General features: G+C 40.4%; 1 protein-coding gene across 1 annotated transcript in view; it reads left to right on the top strand.

Annotated features, from left to right (window-relative positions):
• The window catches only part of LOC122793403 (alcohol dehydrogenase class-3-like), a 279913-nt gene that overhangs the window by 218241 nt on the left and 37699 nt on the right, over positions 1 to 23973 (top strand). The window contains exons 6-7 of the mRNA XM_044061378.1: positions 4038 to 4298; positions 14275 to 14407. Of these exons, the coding sequence (XP_043917313.1) occupies positions 4038 to 4298; positions 14275 to 14407 (394 nt within the window). The remainder of the gene's footprint in view (positions 1 to 4037; positions 4299 to 14274; positions 14408 to 23973) is intronic.

Here is a 23973-nt window from a genome sequence, read left to right as displayed (position 1 = left end):
ATGGCCAGTCTGTTGCAATCAAAATCATCCTTGGTTTGTCTTGTTTGAGCTTTAGTAGTACTTTGAAGAGCAGAGGCAAAGGACAAAAGGCATAAACTGATAGGTTTTTCCAGCTGAAGGACAGAGCATCCACTTTCCAAGCTTGTTTGTGGGGAGTCCTTGTGCATAATTTGTTCAATTGATAGTTCTGTGGGGAGGCAAACAGGTCTATATCTGGGCTCCTCCATTTGCTTGTCAACATGTTGAAAATCCTTGGTTCCAGTTTCCACTCATGTGGATCCATGAGGTTTCTGCTTTGTTTGCAAGTGTATTTAGTTTTCCTGGCAGGAATTGAGCTTGTATATGCACTTAGTAGCTCAGGGCTGTGTTGCACAATGCCATGGCTAGTCTGCAGAGGGGGTAAGAATATGTACCCCCCTGCTTGTGTATGTACCACATAACAGTGGTGTTGTCTGTCTTTACCATTAATTTTCCTGGAAGAATGTGGTCCTTGAAGGCTGTCAGAGCATTCTGTACAGCTAACATTTCTTTTTGATTAATATGCAGGTGCATTTGACTTGGGTTCCATTTGCCCCGAATGCACTTCCCTGCCAGGTGAGCCCCCCATGCATAGTCTGATGTGTCTGTTGTTAGGGTTTGGGCGGCAGGGGGTAGTATAAATGGTAGTCCCTTGTTCTGGTGGCAGGCCTCTACCCACCAAAGGAACTCTAGGCTTAGGCAAGTTATGATAGGAATCATTGCTTCTAGATCCTGAGAATGTTGACACCATAGGCTTTTTAGATACCATTGAAGTTTCCTCATATGCAGTCTTGCATATGGAATTAGAAGAATGCAGGAGGCCATGAACCCCAAGGCTTGTAGTATTTGCCTTGCACATAGGGTTTTTGTGGCCACTTGTTTGAAGTAGGTTGTCAAATGAATTTGTTTCTCTGGCGTGAGGAAAGCCATCTGAGAAGTTGTATTCAAGCTTGCTCCCAGGAATATAATTTGTTGACAGGGTACCAGGTGTGATTTCTTTTCATTTATGGTGTACCCCAGACAAGTTAGCACCCTTTGTACAAAGGCCAGATGATTCAAAAGTATGTTCTGGCTTTCTGCCTGAATTAGACAATCGTCCAGGTATAGGTATATTTGAATATTTCTTTGCCTGCAAAATGCAATGACTGGAGCTAGACACTTTGTGAATACCCTGGGCGCAGTAGATAAGCCAAAGGGCAGTGCAGAGAACTGATAGTGCGTGTAGCCTACTTTGAAGCATAGGTATCTTCTGCAAGAGTCCCTGATTGGGATGTGCAGGTATGCTTCCTTTAAATCTAGTGTTGCCAACTAGGCGTCTTAGCCTAGCATAGGGAGCAACTGGTGAAGAGTCAGCATCTTGAATTTTGGAATCACCAAAAATGTGTTTAGAGTAGACAGGTACAGGATAGGATGCCATAAATTGTCTTTTCTGGGTACCAGGAAAAGACTCTAGTAGAAATCTTGTCCCTTTTCCTCTTCTGGTACTAATTGAATAGCTCCCATGCTTAAGAGAGAAAGTAATTGCTTTTGGGCCTCTGCCCACTGATTTGGAGGTAGATCTGGCCACCCGCTTGGTGTTGGTAATGTGTGGAAGTGAAATCTGTATCCTGTGGCACTATATTTAAAACCCATTTGTCCTGGGTAATGAGTTCCCAGTTCTTTGCATGAAAGGCAATCTTTTCCCCCAAAGGGGCAGTCAGTTGAGAAGTGCTTGGAATTTTTAAAAAGAAGTCATTAAGACAGTTTACCATAGGGGGAGTTTTATTACTCCCAGATTTGGAAGTGGAAGCCCCCCACTGCTTAGTCCTGTGCGTACCCTGGAACTGAAGCCTGGGTGCTCTGCTGGATCTGGGTTTGGACTGAAAAGGTCTGGAAGAGGCAGGAAAGGACCAATTCTTGGAAGGCCAAGGCCTACTAAATCTTGGAGGTTGTCCTTGTAAAAAATCTTTAACAGTTTGCATAGATTTAGCTTTTTCCTCCATCTTTTTAAGAACTTCTTCTGCCTTGTTGCCAAACAGGCGGTCTTGGTTTAAGGGAGCATACAGTAATTTCACTTTAACATGATCTGGCAAGGATTGCTCCTTAAGCCAAGCATGCCTTCTAAGCACAGACCCAGTTACAGCAGCCCTGCAAGATGCCTCTAGTGAATCAAAACCACATTGCAAAGTATGTTTTCCAACTTGTTCAGCTGAATGCAGTAAATCCTGTAAATCCTTATTTTCAGCACAATCAGGAATCAACATCATTTTCTGTTTAAGCAATCCAGTAATATGCTGCTGAGACTTTAATAGATGAAAATGGCAGTTTAAGGCCCTAATGGCCAAAGTTGCAGAAGTGTATATCTTCTTACCCCATCTATCCAGCGCCCTGGAGTCTCTATGAGAGGGGGTAGGATTTTTGGCAGTAGTAGTTTAATGCCCTTGGGTCCCAGTGAAATGGTCTCAGGATCCACAGTAGGATTTTTAAAAAGGAACTTGTGAGAGTCAAGGACCCTGTAATATCTATCAGGTTTTGTGGGAGCAGGAGGTAAAGAGTCAGTGGCCAAGCTAGATTCCGAAAGGGCATTATCAACAATGTCTAGTACAGGAGGTATGGCTAAAGGCCTGTGCTGGAGCAGGAGTAAGAAATCCCTAAGCCTCTTTTAGAATCAGAAAAATCCTGACTTTCCCAATGAAAATGCTCCCTGAGAGTATGCAAGGTTTCACCAAAAGAGAAATCCTCATAGGTAGATAAGGGTAAATCCTGGTCATCAGAGGAAACAGAAAATTCAGAATTCTGATCAGAAGTATCAAAAGCAAACTAAGTCCTAGGTCTCTTAGAGGGGGAAGGCTGGCTTCCCCTGATTAAAGTAATAAGATCTTCAGCCATTCTTATCATTTGTTTTTTAGGCATAGAGGCCTGACCATGCGGTGTGGGTGTTAGTTTTTCTAGGCATGTTTCAAGTTTTAGGCCTTGAAGAAGAAGATGGCATTGGATTAATACGCAAGTCAGTAGGCCTGAATACACCCTCAGAAGTTGATGCCTGCACAGTGGCTCCGGGCCCATCCAAGGTAGAGACATCCGCAGGTTCCACAGTTGAAGCATCCAAATGGGTCTCAGTAGAGGCCTGTGAATATGAAGTAGTGGGTATCAGGGGCTGCAAAAGTGCCTCACTGAGTACCAGAGAACTGGTGACTGGCTTAGGAGAAGCGTCATCGACAGCTTTGGACCTAGGCATCCTGTCTCTATCTTTGCGTTTTTTCAGAATGTCGGTAGTCGGATGGCTTACCAAAGACATATCAGGATAATTGAACCGAGAACCAAAATATTTAGAAGCAAAAATATACTGACAATGGATAGTTTGTGGTTTAAATAAGGCACAAAACCGACAGCAAAGTATGTCGTGGTCAGGGCCTAGGCAACGAATACAGTACGAATGAAAATCTTTATGAGGTATTTGCTTTCCACAAGTAATGCAATTATTTACTTTTACTGATATCGGTTTAGAGCAAGAAAAAGATTCCCCAATGGGGTACTTAGCTTTTAGTTGAAGACTTCGGTTCTAAAACTCGAAAATGAAAATTTCAGGAGTCGGCCGACCGTCACTCGCAAACTGCTTCTGCTTCGGGCATTGCACGGCAAGAAAGACTGATGTAATGGCATTGGCTGCATGTTTTATACCCCTGACGACCTGACGTCACGGAAGAAGGGAGAGCAACCGACGCAGGACCCAAGACTTTGTTAATCAGGCCGACTGAGGGCTACTGCAAGCAGATAACCCAAATGTGATGACTGCAACAGTGAAACACGAAGAACATCATATTGAAAACAGCACCTGTCAATGTATTCACAATGATGCCAAATAAACTAGTATATCAATTCTGGGATAATGAAAATTAAATTAAAAAAAATAATAATTCATTACAATTTAAGTAATAACTTCACAGCAGTTCATTACAGCATGGTGATTTATATAAAGACTGCAAATTAATCAACTGAATCTAGCCTTTGTTAATTGTGTTTTTTTTCCTTATCTTAAGGTGAAACCAGGCTCTACCTGTGTTGTGTTTGGTTTGGGTGGAGTTGGTCTTTCAGCTGTTTTAGGTTGTAAGAACGCTGGTGCATCACGTATTATCGGTGTTGATATCAACAAAGACAAGTTTGAGAAGGCAAAATTATTTGGTGTTACAGAATGCATCAATCCAAAGGATCACAGCAAGCCCATTCATGAAGTATTGATAGAGAAAACAAATGGAGGAGTGGATTATGCTTTTGAATGCATTGGAAATGTTGGCATTATGGTATGTTTTTCAAAAATGCTATTTAAATCTCAACTCTTCTATGCTTATGCTTCAAATTAACATAAAGTTTGTAATTGCTGTGGTTAAATTACCATTGTTCTCCTTAGAAATAGATGGCATAGAACCAGTTTTAGTCTGGCAACTCCTTCATATTGCACAGAAGTACATGTACTCTGTATGCTGACAAAACAATTATGTGGCGGGCATGGCAGAATGGCCTGAAGTAAACTCTTGCAATAATATAGTGATACCTCCAAGTAAATAAACCTTATTTAGCAGGAAATAAATGAAAATGTTGTCCATTGCAGGTTTTCTAGCAACTTACTTGCAACGGAAGACAGTTTTCAATGTCTTCCTCTAAAGCAACAGTATTTTAACAAAATAAGAGCATAACTGTGATGAGTGAGCTTCCCATTTTGCATTTGTATATCCTGTCACAATTGTTTCAAAGTATTACCTCTGTAGAGTACCTCGTAGTTCAAGACTGACAATATTACCTTGATCAAAACAAGGTTAGTCAAAATTGAGGGCATTAGATCATGTAAGTAGTGAAGATAAATTTTAAATGATGTAAAGAAGTCAAAACAGAAGAAAGTCTATTCATCTACTGCAGTCAAAGATGAAGAAAAGAATATGCCTTGTATGCTAGAGAATACTTTTTAAAAATAATTTTATTAAATGTTACTTAAATTAAACACACTGGCATATTTAGCAAAGATTTTTTTCCTATCACATCAAGTTTTTTTTTTTTTTAATTTCTGTAAATATTGAAAAGGTATACTGCCAAAAACATGCATTGATAGAAAATGGGAGGGCTACATATTTTGCGGGAGATGGATCACAAAAATCCTGGCTATGCCTTTGATTCAGTGAATTTTGTTTTTAGAGGGGGATTTTTGAATGCTTTGTACTAAGCCATCTTAACTCATAGATACAGAGCAGCACATCAAAATAGAAAGAGTGATTTGTGTTCAAATTCCCCCTTGTGGCACCACAACAAAATTGTCAGGCTAATGGGTTAAGATTAACTGAAATTTGTACAAGATGTGTAGAATATTGTACAGTAAAAGACAACATGCCCTCTGACATGGAAGAAATTCCTGATTGTGAAGTCAGGCATCAACTGGTGGATGAGACTGTCACGAACCTGCCCAGAGCCAATACTTAGAACAGGCACAGGCTGATAAAGTACAGCTGTGTGGAGTACTGAATGTTATAATCCATTGTGAGCCCATTGGCCTGGCAATGACCAAAACATATATAATACATACATACAAATATTTCAAGTATGAGCAATAATGCCCTTCTAGCCTGCCAATATACCTAAACACTTATTCCCATAATTGCATTGGCTGTTCTTAAATATATCAAAACTAGTACTTGATTTAATGTAATTTGTTAGTCTGCTCCATGCATCAGCTACTCTGTCAGAGAACCAATCAGTACACTTCTCATTCCTATAGAATCTTCTACGTAGGTTGTTTGACGATTCTCTACTACTTTTTGATAACCACAAATATTACCTGAGGTAGTTTCCTTACATGCCCTATATACCTGAATAAGGTCTCTTCTTAAATATTTATATGACACACTATAAAAGTTCTGATATTTTAGTCATTCATAATAACTTCACTTTTCACATCCATGGAAGGCTTTGGTATATTTCTGTTGTACTCTTTCCAGTTTACTCATGCTTGTTTTTTTATAAGGTTTCCATATTGTTATCCATACTCAAGTTTGGGTTTAGTTTAAGTAACAAACAATGCCTTCATCATTTCTGATTTCCTAGAGTTTATAAATCTTTTTATACAAGCTACAGTTTTATAACTATAATTAACCAACTGGTTGATATGATTAGGAAAAACTCAAAATTGGATCTAGCCATATACCCAGGTTCTTAAATAAATCTACAGTTTCAATCACTATGTGTTATATTAAATATTCACCCTTCGATTTATATCTCTCAAATCTCATATGCATGATTCTTACCACAGAAAACTAAGAAAAGTGAATCAGTATCTTAAGTCTATGTCAGTTGTTCACAAAACTATTGTGCAAATGCCAGTAAAAAAAAAACATGCACACACAAAAAAAAGTTTTCAAACTGGCATTCAAATAGTAATTGAAACATGTTTTTCATAGAGTGAATGCCCTTGGTCTTTCTCTGTAGAGGGTGGAACCTCTGCACACCCTATTTCAAATTATGTATGTGGGATCTGCACTGGTTAGGTCATGTTCATGGAGCCTTTACAAGCCTAGCCCATAAAATTACCCTGGCATCTTGCCACCTGACCTTAGTTCCCAGTGCCTCTGTCGAGTACAGCCACTGGAGTGATCCCCGGGGTGAATTTTCTATTTTCCATCCACTCATCAAGATTTCTCTTGAAGAGGGCCAGTGAGGTGCTCTGTTTGACATGTATGGGAAGACTTTTCCATAGAATGGGCAGTCTCTGGGTTATGAACATGTCCCTCCAGCTTGTTCTGTTGATTGTGGTAATGAGGTTGAGGTCTCTGGACTGTGTGGTGCGGAGGGATTGGGATTTCTTTAGATGTAGCATTTCTAACAGAGCTGGGTCAGACATGCCTTTGTGAGTCAAGCAGAGATCGCCTCTAAGTAGGTGATATGAGACAGAGAGTAGTTGAAGTTTTTTGTGTTTGTCCATATATGACAAGTGTTTAAGGTCCAGGATCCTCTTTGTGAGGTACTTTTGTGGCCTCTCCTGTTGTTGCAAATGTCTAGTGAGGTACATGCCAAATGGGGCATTGTACTCAATGATTGGCCTAATGAGGGAAGAGTAGAGGGATACAATGACCTCTTTCTTCCTGGATGCAAAACCCTTAGTAATGAGATGTGCCACATAGAAGGACTTTCTGACCATAGTGGCAATGTGGTGGTCAGAACAGAGGTTGCTGTCAACCTGTGTTCCCAGATCTCTTATAACACCTTCTGTGTTCAGTGGACTACCATCGATGTGGTAATTCATGGCAATGAGTTTTTCCCAAAGGGGATGACGACACATTTTTTGGCATTGAGCTTAAGGCCATGGTTCTTACACCAGTCGTTGGTCTCAGTGAGACCTTTCTGTAGGATGTCAACATCACTTGGGGAGTTAATAATATCTCCCAACTTGCAATCATCTGCTAACTTTGTCAGTCAGAGTCCCTTTGTGTTGGCCTGGACTTCAGAGAAGTAGATACCAAACAGGAAAGGACCCAGGACCGAACCCTGTGGGACTCCACTCATGACTGGTTGGCAGTCTGACTTGGAGTCAGCTACTTTCACACTGTGGGTTCTATCTGTGAGCCAGTTAGCAAACCACCTAGTGATATAGGGGTTGATGCCTAGCTTAGTGAGCTTTTCTATGATTCCTGAGTGGGGAATAGTATCAAAGGCCTTGGCCAGATCAAGGTAGGCTGTATGAATCACCTTGCCTTCATCCACAGCTTTGGTGACTGACTCAAAAAAGTCGATCACGTTGAGCAGGCATGATCTACCCTTCACAAAACCAAACCGTGTGGGATCCAGAATTTGCAGATTCCCTATATCCTTGTTTATTAGATCCATGATGATGCGTTCCATAGCTTTGCATATCAGACTCATCAGGCTAATGGGTCAATAGTTCCCAGGGTCTGTAGTCACTCCTTCTTTGTGGAGAGGGATGACTGTAGGAGTGCATCATTTGGTAGGGACAAAGCCTGAGGTGAGGCTGTAATTCAATATGGCACACAGGTGAGGTGCCAGATCACTCTGTAGTTCATGTAGAACACACCCATGGATATTGTCAGGTCCCATAGAAGTTGTATTCTTGGCCTTGGACAGTGCTGTTTTAACCTGTGCAGCAGTAATACTGGGTGCCTGGCAATCTACTGGTATTGTGATTGATCCTTTGTTGGGGGAGAGAAGGGTAAAGTTGGCACTGAATCTGTCGGCCAGTATATTGGCAATATCTGTTGGCTCGGTATAGGGGGTACCATTGTGCAGTAGCTCAGAGAAAATCTGGGTATTGAAGTGGAGATTCTTTACATAACTATAGAAGGCCTTGTGGTTGTCTTTACTATCTGCTGCAATTCTGTTTTCATAGCTAGTTTTATAGGATTTGATGAGGGATCTCAACTTTTTGTTGAGGCTGATAAGGGAGTTTTTCCAGTATTGGGACTTCACCTTATTCTGCATCAGTTTCCTCCTTCTGTTGTAGAGTTTGTTTATGGCAGGGAACCACCAGATTGGCTTCCTTTATTTGAAGGAGAGCATCTTGGTTCTATTGGGTATGGCGAGATCCATGCATTTGTGTACGTGTTCATACAGTGCATCGGTGTATGATTCGGCAGTCATGCAACTATTCTCCATTTGCATGAGTGCCGTGAAGTTAGCCACCTCTGTTTTTAGAAGACGTGGCACTTGTGTCAGATGTGCACTGTAATTGTCCATTTCACACAAGTGGACATTGTACAAAGTGTCAGGTGATGTAGAATATTGTTTGACAAGAACTGACCGGTTGCTATAGTCCACTATAACTTATGGCAGAAGGAATAATGCTAAGAGAAAGAGTTCAGTGGAATGGATACTGAGGAATTATCTGAACACAGAAGGGTATATATCTGGGTGATAATTTACATCCACATGGGAGAAGAACAATAGTTCTCAGTTTGTTTAAGTGATACAGTAAGAGGCCTGTCAAATAACTAATAAGAGATTACAGCAGAAAACTAGAAGGTAATTCTAATGCCACACACAGAGTCTAAAACAGACAGTCTGAAAGGCTTGCAAGGAAAAAAAACAAAATATTTCTTCCAGACCATAACTGACAAAAGTGTAAGGGTGGTGGAGTGGTGCAGTGGTTTGCACTGTCACCTCACAGCAAGAGGTTCTCCAGTTCAGTTCTCATTTGGGATGCCTTCTGTATGGAGTCTGCATGTCCTCCCTGCATTCATGTGTGTTTCCTCCGGGTGCTCCAGTTTCCTCCCACATTACAAATGTATGCATCTGAAAAGTGTTTCTCTCCGGGCCTCCACTGAAAATTGTTGCATTCCAAGTCGAACTTTCACGGTAAACAAATGTTCAATAAATAAATAAATGAGGTGACTGACAGTAGGAGAACAGATGTAGCAAAGTGAGAAAATACTCAGAAGAATTATGCCATATGTAAGCCTATGTGTCATCAGAGAAAGCCTGAAATGATCCTTAGTTTGTGCACCAAGGAGTACATAGATTTGTGAGTCAGTGAGAATGATACCTTAAGTACCAGGTAATCCACAGAGCAAAGGTCAAATGGAATGAATGGGCCAATTGTTTAAAGTCTCAGCAGAAAGTCTGACAAATTGGAAAATTCAAATGATTTTCTGTCAGCAATCTGGGGGACTGTCTCCAGCACAGCTGTTGATGGCAGACCTCATATTGCTAGCTAGTATCTAAGAAACAGTAAGAAATATTTCAAACTTTTTTTGCCAGCTACCACTAAATTCAGATCCCTAGTTCCCCCATAGCAGTTACTCTCCCCTGAGTCATTGAGTCTTGGGGAGGGACCCCAGATGTATTCCTTTGCAAAGTGGGTGTTTTCACTCTGGATAGGAAGACTTCATGCTCAATGAGCTGTGAATGCACCCCTCACAGCAAGGAAGAGTGGAGTGGACAAGCTGGAGCCATCAATCTGTGCCAGGCTGGGCTGATATCATGTACACAAGCATGCAATGAAGCTGCAAGGGATGTTGTGTGACCTATTCCTCTTTACTAGCCCAACAACTACAGTGCTGCCTCTTATCATAGTTCTGGCTAGCCAACTGGTGGTTTGATCATTGGCTCCAGGTGATGCTCAGTGTTGATGTGACACCCCAACCCCAAGTACAAAATGGGAAAAAAGGGGTTAGTGCCAATGCCAGTTTCACCACTGGTACCCCCTGCCACATCCCCACACCCATCCTTTCCTGACATACCTGCACAGATAATGTCTCATAATCCTTCTTAGCCTTCTACATCATTTCCGGCAAGTGCCCAAGCTGCTAATTAAACTCAGGCTGTTGGGATCACAGTCAGGTCTTTATCCCTCTATGGCAATGGAGCTAACTACCTAACAGCAAAAAAAATTCTGCTGAATGTTTACAATGTATCTTTCTTTTAGAGTAAAAGAATGCCACACATGATCATTTAAGCAAAATAAAGGGTAAAACTGTCTACAAAGGGAGTTACTGATGCTGGGATTAGTAGGATATATTATCCTTCATTTAGATCATTCAGTAGAGGTTTTTGTTGAATGTACACATCTAACATTTCTTTAGTCATCTAACACACCTATATGTATACATTCTAGTATACATATACCATACTCCATTTTCCTGTTTTGTAGAGAAAGACATAGTGGAGAAATGTGCAGTCAGACAATCACTTTTCAGTAGGTTTGGAGCTAACAAGTTTTCATTTTGTCACAACAAGTTTTCTGGTATTCTGAAAGGTAATGCCAAGAATGAGGATGATTCCCATTTTATCATTTAAAGGCTGCTATTTGGATAATCATTAAACCAGCAAGGGAAATGATTATGTGATAGAAATGCATTTGTTTAAAGACTGTATATTTTGCCTTTGCTACAAGTCAAATTAGTCCCAGTAGACACATCCTGGTCTAGTGCTGGCCAGACATGATCTGTTGCTTTCATCAGTACAGTTGTAATAGCTAGTACAACACAGAAACAATACTGGGACACCACCAAGGCTCAATAAGCATCCTAGTTTTCAAATAGCTGACACAGCATTATGGAGGGGGGGTGCTGCACTCCTGAGTGGGCCATTATTCAGATGAGATATTTAACCAAAGCCCCATTTGCTTTAATCGGTGGTACCTCAGGTGGCTGTAAAAGATCCCATATCAAAAAGAGTAAGGGGCATTCCCTGATGCCCTGGCCAAATTTCCCCAAGTAGAATAATACCATATTGGGTCACCCCTGAAAACAGGTTACTAGCATAGAGGAAGTAACATGGTCAACAAAGGATAAATACAATTAAAAAAAAAACATGTTAGCCTGGTGTTGACAACCTTTTCCAAGAATTTCATCAGGATGCCGAAATATGTATAATGAACTGTGTCTGACATTGATGGTATAGCTACTTATGCAACTGAACAAAGGTTGCCATCTTGACAGAGTGGTTACTGACATTTTTCAGTAGTGTCTTGCATATGGAAGAAAAAGTATTGGAGCACTATTTGCAATTTACTATGCACTCTGGTCTCGTTTACCCACAAAATTGTAGCATTCATTTAAAAGACTATGTATGAGGTTTAGACAGGCAAGCCAGTGCATGGTTTTAATCACATACTCAGCATTCAGGGATTTATCCTTGGTGGTGGTGCTGCGGTAGCGTTGTCGCCTCACAGTAAGACGCTGTCCGGTTCGATTCTCAGCTAGAGCGTCTTCTGCGTGGAGACATGCGTGAATGGGTGTACCTTCGTTGAAGGTTGTGCATCAGGCCTGGCAAGCCGGTATGTAAAAATCAACTGCCAATCATTAGCGGACTGGAGTTCCGCTGTGGCGACCCCTAACCGGGAAAAGCCGAAAGACACAAACAAACTCAGCATTCAGGAATGTGGTAACTTTAGGGAATTCGTAAGGTACATGCTAAACTTCTCAGATGACAGCTTCTCAAAACTGATCTGTGTCAATGCAGATGAATCTGCAATTTGTAACTAATTTATCTATGACCATAGTAACTTGTGGCTTGCAGCAACTGGTGTGGTGGATCATGGATTTAGACTGGTATCATGGAACTGTGGCTGATTTGGTCTTTATACAAGTAGCAACTGTGGATCTATTTCATGTTTTATCTCTAGTTTTCATGAATGGAGGATTAATTCAGTATCTTTGCTTCTAGGCTTAACCATTCCCCAGTTTGTTAATCTGAAGTTTCCCTTCCTGCTCACTCTGCCCCTTTTTGCTCTCTGATTACCTTCAAATTATGCTGACCATAAATGATTTGGCTGTCCATCCATCCATCCATCCATCCATCCATCCATCCATCCATCCATCCATCCATCCATCCATCCATTTTCTCAGCCATATGTCCTAGCAGCAACTGAGGTGCTAGCAAACTGAACAAGTAGACTAAGTTTCCCTACCCAAAGCACCAGTCTCCTGCTCATCCCTTAGGATCCCTGGATGTTCTAAATCAAGCTGAAAAATTGAAGAAATACAATTCCTCTTATGTATACTGTGTCTGTGTCAGTCTTCCCCAGGAGTGTTCTCCAGTGGGCTATGCTTTTGAACAGTTCTTATGGGAATTACCCAGGGTATATACTTAGAAGATACTAAAAAACATCTTACTTGAGTGTTATATACATGGTACACTGAGAATCCACCAGGTTGCTGAACTCCTAACTACCATGGACGGCCTAAATACTCTGTAAAGGAATCTCATTTGATTGTGATCTCATCTACTGAGTCACTTACCCAAAACTTATCACCATACAGGAGGATGAAAATACAGAATGTTCAATGAATTGAGACCTTTGTCCTATATTTAAAAAGGAGGACACACTGGACAAAGTTCATTATGAAGCAGCAACTATATGATTAATCCAAAAGCATGGTTCTGAACCCCATGCAAAAGGATTTTATTAACACAACAAATGTACTTTCACTGATGCTAAGTCAGGTACTACCTGAAGAAGCATCAGTGAAAACATGTTTGTTATGTTAATAAAGTTCTTTTGTGTGGTGTTCAGAGTCACATTCAAAGAATAGTTGAGGTAATATCCTGCTTTCCTGTTCTGAGTCACTGATGTTTTGCCATAACTTCTCTGAAGCCATCTAAATGTCATTCTATGTAGCCTCATCTAACTACATCCATATGTGAACCTTTGCTTCAGTGACTACTTCATCTGCTGATTCCTGGCCTGTTGATATGATATGATATGGAAAACTAATGGAATAGAGTTCGCACTTGCAGTACAGTGAGGACTGGGAAATTTACACTTTTCCCCACTGTAGTGTGATTTTGGAGTTGGTATATTTAATTAGCAGGAGGTGTGGATGGTGCAGGAGGCTTGCCCCCCTACAAAACTATTGATGTAGTTACATTTTTGTTTTTAGTGCTGGGTCTAACTGTGGAATCTGTTCTTATGACTGCAGTGCGGTCTGCAGTCATCAGAGTCCTTTCTGACATGCACAGTAGGTATTTCAGCATTACAAGTTTTGGTGCTACGGAGTTTCGTGTTTTACAACTTTCCAGTGTTTACGTCTTGATTATATGAGTGTTGATCTTCTGATAACTCAAGCAACTGTAGGTAATCCAGATATATATATATATATATATATATATATAATACACATATATGTCTATATCTATTTTATTTATATATATATATATATATATATATATATATATATATAAAATTTGATTTCACAGTTATTGCTTTATGTGAAATAAAATCAAAAGACTTTGAAGAATCAAAATAAGCAGTATACACTGCCAACCCCTTCAAAATCTGCTGTTCTTAACTTTTTAAAGAATGAGAAAAGATTCAAAAAGGAAAGATTTCCCCTTAACAAATATATATGGTTCCATATCTGTTCCCCAGCTAACATAAGTAGGTTCTCATGTCATTCTGGGTAAACTACATTATAAATTTTTCTGTGATTTTATACAGAGTAACTGGCTAGGTTGATGGCCCTAAAATTGATTGGTTCTGACATGCCCCCTCCCACAATACAGCCTGTTGCCATAGGTTAGGTTGCTGTACCACATGCTAATATTTTGCTTAACATGATGTGTATGGATTTAGTTATATTTTACTTGATTTTATGCACAATCTACTGAGTTTTATCTACATCATTAAATCTGTACTATTTATTTTGTGCTTTTATAGATTATGTGTTTAAATCGAGACTCTCCAAATGTAAGAAAGATATCTGAAAAATAATTAACTGTTCTATGACAACTTTGTTTTCAGCTCTGTTAAGAAATACCTCATGTTTTGTTCTTGCTTTAAAGAAATCAGCACTAGACTGTTGTCGTTTAGGAGGCGGAACCTGTGTAGTTGTTGGCGTGGCTACAGTTGGAACTATCGCTGTCCATCCATTCCATATGATAGTGGGGCGTATACTAAAAGGAAGTTTTTTTGGAGGTAAGATAAGCTGCCTGCTATGAGTGATAAAAATCAACACCTTTGAGAAGAAATGTTGTACTCCTATATGAATAACTATGAATTTATAGATTTCAGCCTTAGAAAGGTTGTACACTATCTACTTTCTAGCTATACATTTTGATTGTTTCAGGTTCACAGGTAATGTTTCATTTCAAGCAGAAGCTGCTTTGAAGGCACACTTCCATTTACCCACATTGTAGTTACTTATGTTGCCTTACAGTTATCAAGGCTTAAGGCACCTTCATTGATAACTTCAGTAATTATGCAGTACTTCAGTAATATAAGGAGAGTTGGACTTCATATTAGCTAACACAGTCCACTGTTTGCTTTGATGCTGCAGTGAGATCAAATTACATTAAGTGTACAAGAGACAGAAAGCAATAAGCATTTAGCTCAAGCTACCTTCGGATATGATTTAGACTAACTTCTTTTAGGGTGATATATCATGGAGCTGATTTGGACTTATACTTATTAATGATTTTCCTTTTAATCTTAATAAATGTGTATTTCTTGTCACATTGTATAAGATAATGAGTTTTATCTATATCATTAAATCTGTACTATTTATTTTTGTGCCGACTTTTATAGATTATATGTTTAAATCAAGTGAGACTCTCCAAATGTAAAAAAGCTATCTGAAAAAATAATTTATTGTTCTATGGCAACTTTGTTTTCACCTCTGTTAAGAAATAGCTCATGAGCAGTGATGCATCAGTTAGCGTTGTCGCTGGGGTGCCTTCTGTGTGAAGTCTGCAGGTCCTCCCTGCATTCATATGGGTTTCCTCCAACATTCGAAAGACATGTGTCTGAAGCCTTTCCCCCTGGACCTCTGCTGAAAATTGGCTCTGTCCCAGTTGGACTTTTCCAGTAAACAAATGTTAAATTACTGTGCCTTCCATTTCTCAAGAAATAGTAAGACTTTTTCCATTTAATTTTAATTTTGCAATACTACCAGTACACATGGTATTGTTCCATAAAAAAGTATTTGTGGCACAGCTCATACATGAAGGTCACAGTGCTGTAATAAACCTGCAAAAGGAAAATAATTCCCTCATCCAGAAGGAAGACAGTCACACTGACCTTCGGAAAGTAAGAGAAGTAACTAATATGGAGAACATTCAGAGTCTGAAAGCCATAGAAACAAAAAAAAACAGACATACTAAAGACCAGACTATAGCACAACTACTGCCCTCCTTTCTTTTACCCATAAAGTTGAAGAGGCCAGAGATAACAATCAACTCATATCCTATCTTTTCCTTGACCTCTCCAAAGCCTTTGACACTGTGTCTCACCTTATTCTTCTGTCTAAATGTGCCAACCTTAATCTCTACCCTCCTTCACTTCAGTGGTTCACTAGTTACCTATCCAATAGGCAACAGTCTGTCAGATGTCTCTCTTCCTGCTCCCCCTCTCTTCCCATCACATCTGGTATACCCCAAGGCTCTATTCTGGGCCCCCTTCTGTTTAACATCTTCACAAATGATCTTCACACATCCTGTAAACTATCCTTCCTAATACAATATGCTGACAATTCAGTTATCATCTCCATCTCCAATAATATCTCAGATCTCCACACACAGACTCAAGATGGCTTGCTATCCACTGAAAAATGGCTGTATGATAACCAACTCATCTTAAACCCCCAAATAAAACAAAATAGCTGCTTTTTCTTCCACTCCCTCTCTCTCTCTCTCTCTCTCTCTCTCTCTCTCTCTCTGTATAAATCAACCTTTGTCATCACATCCTCCAATAAAACCATCATAGTACTTGAACCCCATACTAAGCTCCTAGGTACCATCATAGATGATGAACTCAAATTTAACTTGCATATCCTGCAAAGCATAAAAAACACAAAAAAATAGGTCTTCTCTACCATAATATAAAATTTCTAACTCTCAATGTCAGACTCTCCCTGGATCAGGCTCCTTCCCTCCCTCCTCTATGCCACCCCAGTCCTTACTAACATACAAGCTACAACCATGTCCAAACTCCAACAAACCTACCACAAGGTAGCTAGATTTGCCACCAACTCTCATCACAGCTCCCACCCCTGCCTTCCAGTTAATGCTCTCAAATGACCAGAATTCTCTCAACAACTCTTACTCTCACAGTTACAAATCACACACGGTATTGTATATAAACCAACCACCTGCCCACCCCTCTCCACTCTGGTATCCTCTTACACCCCTACACGTACCCAATGCACCTCCAACCAATTACTCCTGGATATCTACCAACCCAACAAAACCATATGCAAATTGTTCTACAAATCCACCGTAGCCCAAGGGTGAAACAAACTACCCATCCACATAAGATCTATTCCTCACCCTAAACACTTCTAAAAGGAACTAAAACGTCATTTACTTAACACTAAGACTTGTCCCTGTCAGGCGCCTACCTAATCCACTAGACTACTTCATGTTTTTTTCACCCTTTTCTTCACAGAACTTCCATCTACAATACCTTCTAATTCTTTTCTTCCCCTAACTTTAGTTCCTCTCTGAGTACAAACCCTTAGGCTTTACTGCTATATCAAATATACTTAGGTACATACTATTGTCCCTCTGCACACTCCTCTCGTCTCTGTGAAATCCTTGGGAAATCCAACTGCATTACTTTGACCATGTAATAACAAAAAAAAGTTATTATTTTGTTTTTTGTTATTTCATGCTACTGTACTATACTCCTCTTGTATTTCATGAAATTACATATTATAACGCTGTATCTCTGGAACTTATGTAAAATGTGCTTGCAATAATTTTTACTGTAAAGTGCCTCTATCGGAGCTTTTCTCCTTGAGTCTCCACTGAAAATGGGCTTCTAGCCTGGCTTGACTAACCCGGTCAACAAATGTCAAATAAACAAATAAAAAATTGTGCGAGTTGTAAACAAAGAGCAAACACAAAACCTGAAGCTGCAGTGAAAAAAATAACATAAACTAGAATTGTACAGAATGTTGCAGATACACCTAATGCTGAATATAGTTCAGCTGGGAATTCTAAACCAAAAAAATAAAAAGAAAAAAAAAACTGTTTGATATAGGTATCCAGTATCTGCCAGATATCAAAGTCTCAACATAAAAAGGGTAAATGGAACAAAGAGAATTGAGGCTATCTTACCTTTCAGCAACAAAAAAAGGAAAGTCTCCATCTGAATGAGAACCCAGAAACTGAGGCAGCAACAGAGATATGGCTTGTAGAGCAAAATTATAGGAGTTGCAAACAGTCTGATATCATAGAAACTGCCCTTATATGTAAGAAAGTGGGAAAATGCCATGCATACAACTCCTGTTTGAAGTGGGCAATACAAATACATACCTAAGCTTTAAACTGCAAAAGAAAGAACTAAACAGCAAACATTTTAGCCAGAATATGTACCAGTACAAAATCTAGAGCAAGGTCAGCAAAAGAAAAAGACGACACACTACAAGTCAGACCCTTTGGTTTAGAACAAGTTAATAGCTGAGGTTTGTCATTGATTCATGTACTACTTTGGAAGTGAAAATTAATAACAGAATCAAAATGTGTTTTGCCCCTACTGATAAAAGAGATGCAACAGAAAGTGAATGCTTTGTCCAAACTGGTGACTCAGAAAAGCATGTACAGTCAATGGAAATGATGTGACTGCAGTGATGTATCTGTTCCCAAGTTGCACATTTTGCCAGAAATTATCCCAAGAGAAAGGATGCCTAAGGAAAAAAATACCCCTGTGCCATTTTGGTTGTAGGCCAGCTATAGAGCGATCTGGCCAGCTGATGTCACTTATATCTGAAGGTCTGAGCTGAATGGAATTATGTGATACAATGTCCCCTAGTGATTATTGTAGGGTGTGTGGAGTTGGGGGTTTTGGGGATTTTGGGAAGGGGATTGCACACACACATGCTCAAATGAAGGAAGCCATGCTTCCTTCTTGCAAAAAATTAAGGATAGAAGACAGACAGATATTGGTCTACCAAGTAAAAAGAGGCAATGCCAAAAGACAGAGGGGGAGACATGGGGGACAGAGAGAGAGAGAGAGAAATAAGACAAGGCTTATCAGCATCTCAAAAGTAAGTCAGAGCTGGGAGGCTCAGAAGAAATGTTTAGGACAGAAAGCTCAGAATGATACTTGCTAAATTCAAAGGTGAAGGGAGAAAGAAAGTGAAATTGTTTAGTATTTCAGGAAAGCTGACAGCCTAAATTGTTAAAGAAAAGATTGAGAGTCTAAGTGAGATAGAAACGTTCTTCTCTAAACCACTTCAACATTTTTTAAGAATGCTTCATGAGTTGCTCTGGAAGAACATCTTTATTTCAAGTGCAATAAAAAAAGTAAAAATCAACACACCAAAAATCCATAGGAACAAAAGAATGCTGGAAGTAGTTCCTTACCCTGACAGAACAAAAGTGCTAACCTTGTTGATTAGATTCTGTGATACTAACCCAGATATGCGTTATTTTGTTCCTTGAGTAAATTATGTTTTAAAGGGTGGCAAACTGATAAAATACATGTTTTTTGAGTTAATAATTCCTCAAAGTAATGTATGAGAAGAGCTGGGTCATGGTCAAATGGAGACCTAGGCTGGGTAGTAATCCAGGACCCCTCCCAGCCTTTTCAGTTTCCCTTTCTTGGCTGTCTCTCCCCAATTACCATAAATACTTTTCAAACTTGTCAGTGTGTGCATACTATTTTCTTCTTGTACAATGGTTTGCATTTGATTCAACAGCTTTTATTTCAAATTTTATAGCACAAACACAAATGGCCATTTGCTGTAGCCAAACAAAACAGTCTTACATTGAAACCAGACTTAGCATGAGCAACAATAAAGTTCTTTTCCCTAGAAACTAACAATCATTGAAAATGCATTTGGTCAGCAGTGGATTAAGTGTACCTTGGGCCTGGACTGTTTTTGGACAATGGGCCTGCTTTATACATTTTTAGGACTATGCATAAAAAGCATGCGTTCTTTGAGTCACCTTCCAGATTGTTTTAAATTATATTTCTTGTTTAATACAGCAACATTTTTAGAGTGTTTTAAATTTGTTGTTTTGAACATTTTTCTCCAGTAAGTGTAAAACAAAATCTATGAATCATAATAATAAACACTCATTTCAGAATATTTCGGCCATAAAAGGCTACTCAGACTGCTGCAGTTATAATTCACCAAAATTCATACTCAGCAATTATGGCTACTTTATTGACTATGTACACCTTACATGTCTGATTGTAAAAAAATGCCCATTGTAAAGTAATCCAATTTGCTTTTCACAAACGCACGAGTCCTACAAAGGCTAATGACTTTTTAATTTTATCACTTCAGCAGGGTCAATCATTTTTATCAATGTGTCAAAAAAATCACCAGTCATATATCCCATATTTGTTTTCCTATAAACACACAGTAGACAAAGTATTCCAGTTTAATTCAACCCCCACAGACACACACACACACACACACACACACACACACACACACACACACACACTAGACCTGCAAAGCCAGATTAGAGACCAGATGATAAGAGCATAAGGTACATGTTCTTCGTGTTTCACTGTTGCAGTCATTACATTTGGGTAATCCTGCTGGCAGGTTGCCCTCAGTCAGCCTAAATTCCAAAGTCTCGGGTCCCACGTCGGCTGCTGTCACCCCTTCCCTGACGTCAGGTCGTCAGGGGTATAAAAGAAGCAGCCGACGCCATTTTCTTCAGTCTTTCTTGCCGCGCAGTTCCCGAAGCAGAAGCAGTTCTCAAGTGCCGGTCGGCCGACTCCTGAGATTTTTGTGTTCAAATTTCAGATCTGAAGTCTTCAATAAAGCTAAGTACCCCACTGGGGAAACTTTTTTCTTGCTCCAGACCGATGTCAGAAAAAGTAAATAATTGTATTTCTTGTGGAAAGCAAATACCTCATAAGGACTTTCATTCTTACTGTATTCCTTGCCTAGGCCTTGATCACAACGTTTCTGGTCGTCGGTTTTGTGCTAGATTTAACCAACGCACTATTAAGCATCAGTATGCTTTTGCTTTAAATTATTTTGGATGCCAGTTTAATTGTCAAGAAATGTCATCGGATAGCCATCCGACTACCGGAGTTCACAAAAAATGCAAAGAAAAATAGAGAGATAAACAACCGAGGTCCAAAACCGACGACAAAGCTTCTCCTAAGCCAGTTGCTGGTTTGCCGGTTCTCAGTGAGGCGCTTTCGCAGCCCCTGATGCCTGCTACTTTAGAGTCGCAGGCCGCTACCGACTCCCATGTGGAGTCAGCCATGTTGCTGGAAACTCAAGGTATTGGAGCCTCGGATACTATTCCCTCAGATGGGTCTGGAGCCGCTGAGCAGGCACCGGCTTGTGAGGGTGTTTTCAGACCTAAACATCTTTACATTAAACAGACTTCAGCTTCAAAGGCAAAGACTAAAGCACCTTCTAAAGCAAAGAAACAAACTTAAGAGCCATGTGGACAGGCCTCTATGCCCAAAAAACAGATGCTCAAAATGGCCGAAGACTTGATTATTTTGATCAGGAGTTCTCATCCCCCTCCTGATAAGAGACCTAGGCAAGAGACTGACTATGAATCTTCAGATCAGGTTTCTATTTCTTCTGATTCCTCTTCTGATCAGGAATATTCTCTTCCCCCCTCTGAGGAGTCTGATGCTGAAGAATCTATACCTTCAACTTCTCCTCCAGAGGACTATTCTTTTGGGGAAACCTTGCATACCATGAGGGAGCATTTCCACTGGGAGAGCCAAGATTTTTCAGAATCTAAAAAGAGGCTCATGGATTTCCTTTTACTACCTCAACACAGGCCTCTAGCCATTCCACCTGTGTTAGACATTGTAGCTTATGTGTTTTCGGAGTCTAGTCTTACCCCTGACTCCTTACCTCCAGCTCCTGTTAAGCCTGACAGATATTACAGGGTTCCTAACTCTCATAAATTCCTTTTTAAAAACCCTTCTGCAGACCCAGAAACTATTTCACAGGGTTCCAAAGGAGTTAGGGCTTCTGCAGCAAAAAACCCTACCCCCTCTGACAGAGATTCTAGGGCACTGGATAGATGGGGGAAAAAGGTTTACACATTTGCTACCTTGGCTATAAGTCTGTCAGTTTCATATGGCTATAAAACTGTCAGTTTCGTATGCTCAAATATCAGCAACATGTCATGGCATTGCTTAAACAGAAAATGTTGTTAAACTCCGAATGTGCAGAAAACAAGGAAATGCAGGATTTATTGCATGCAGCTGAACGAGTTGGAAAGCATATTTTGCAATGTGGTTTTGATTCTTTGGAAGCCTCCTGCAGGGCCGCAGTTGCAGGTTCTGTAATTAGGGGGCATGCTTGGGTAAAGGAACAAGATCTGCCTGATCATGTCAAAGTTAAATTATTAGATGCACCTTTGCAACATGATACTTTGTATGGTGTTAAGGCAGAGGAGGTGTTAAAGAAAATGGAGGACAAAGCTAAATCTATGCAAACTGTCAAAGATTTTTTACAAGTACAGCCACCTAGGTTTAGTAGACACTGGCCTACAAAGAATTGGTCCTTTCCTGTGTCAGACAGACCTCAAAGGGCAGATCCAGATGCCCTAGAGGCAGATCCCAGGCACAAGGTTCATACAGTTCAAAGCAATGGGGTGCTTCTACCTCCCATGTTGGAGAAGACAAATCACAACCATACAGGAAACAGTCCCAATGACTTCCCCCTGCCTGCACCAAGCACTTATCTCTTGGCAGCACCCTTAGGGGAAAAATTAGCACTTTTTTTCTCAAAATTGGCACATTATAACCCAAGACAAGTAGGTTCTAAATATAATGTTACAAGGCTACAAGTTCCATTTCCATACCCTGCCAAAGGCAAACAGCTGGCCAGATCTGCCAAAAAATCAATGGGCAGAGACACAAAAACAAGTCTCATCCCTCATGGACATGGGGGCCATTCAACAAGTACCAGAGCAAGAGCAGGGACAAGGATTTTACTCAAGACTGTTCCTGGTACCCAGAAAGGACAAGGCCTGGAGACCAATACTGGACCTATCTATCCTGAACACATTCCTGGATATACCAAAATTCAAAATGTTGACTTTGCAGCAGCTTCTGCCCATGCTGGGCAAGAACGCTTGGCTTGTGAGTTTAGACCTAAAAGAGGCATACCCGCATGTCCCAATCAGACAATCATGCAGAAGATACCTCAGATTCAAGGCTGGTTCAATGCAGTACCAATTCTCTGCACTGCCCTTTGGCTTATCTACTCCACCCAGGGTCTTTACAAAGTGCCTGGCACCAGTAATTGCATTCTGCAGACAAAGAGGAATAGAAATATATCCTTACTTGGACGACTGTCTAATTCAAGCAGGAATAAGGACATTCTTCTACAGCATCTGGCATTTGTGAAAATACTTCTAACATGCCTAGGGTACACAGTCAACGAAAAGAAATCAAAACTAGTACCCTCTCAAGAGATAATATTCCTGGGTGCAAGCTTAAATACAACTGCCCAGATGACTTATCTCACACCAGACAAACAAAGGCAACTGACTACCTATTTCAAAATGTTGGCAACAAAGGCCCAGTTATCTGCAAGAAAAATTCTGCAAGCTTTGGGCTTCATGGCATCCTGCATCCTACTAATTCCATATGCAAGACTGCATATGGGGAAACTTCAATGGTACCTAAAAAGTGTTTGGACTCAACACTGCCACAGCCTGGAAACAATGATTACGCTCATTCCCTGCCTGCAACAGGAGTTTCGATGGTGGGCGAAGGCTTGTCACCAGACCCCCAGTCTGGCAGACACTAACAGCGGATGTAACAAATTATGCATGGGGGGCCCACATGGCAGGAAAATGCATTCAGGGCACATGGTCCTCAAACCAAATGCATCTACATATCAATCAAAAAGAGATGCTAGCTGTTCAAAATGCCCTGACAGCCTTCAAGAACCTACTTCATCCAGGACAACTTCTGATAAAGACAGACAACACCACGGTCATGTGGTATATAAACAAGCAGGGGGGGACACATTCTTACCCCCTTTGCAGACTAGCCATGACCTTGTGGAACACAGCTTTGACTTACCAAGTACATCTGCAGGCACAATTCCTGCCAGGAAAGGAAAATAATCTGGCAGACGAACTAAGCAGAAACCTCATGGATCCCCACGAGGGGTAGCTGGATCCACAAGTCTTCATCATGATAACAAGGAAATGGGGATGCCTGGACATAGATCTTTTTGCTGCCCCTCACAACTACCAACTAAAAAGATTCTGCACAAGGACTTATCACAGACAAGCATGGAAAGTGGACACCCTATCTTTCAGCTGGAAAAACCTATCAATATATGCCTTTCCTCCACTGCCTCTCCTCCCCAAGGTACTCCTAAAGGTCAGACAGGAGAAGCCAAAGATGATACTGATTGCCCCAGACTGGCCCCTCCAGTACTGGTATCTAATCCTAAGGAACTTGTCTCAATGCCCAGCTTGGACTATATCTCAAACACCCCATCTACTATCCCAGCAAAACAATCAGATCCTGCACAGCCACCTCAGGACTTTAAACCTGGCAGCATGCTTGATAATGTAATC

The sequence above is a fragment of the Protopterus annectens genome, chromosome 2.part0 (genome assembly GCF_019279795.1).
Source record: "Protopterus annectens isolate FY-2018-M chromosome 2.part0, PAN1.0, whole genome shotgun sequence".
Classification (NCBI taxonomy): Eukaryota; Metazoa; Chordata; order Ceratodontiformes; family Protopteridae; genus Protopterus; species Protopterus annectens.
The sequence above is the reverse complement of the archived record's forward strand: the minus strand, read 5'-3'. Positions and strand labels throughout refer to the sequence as shown.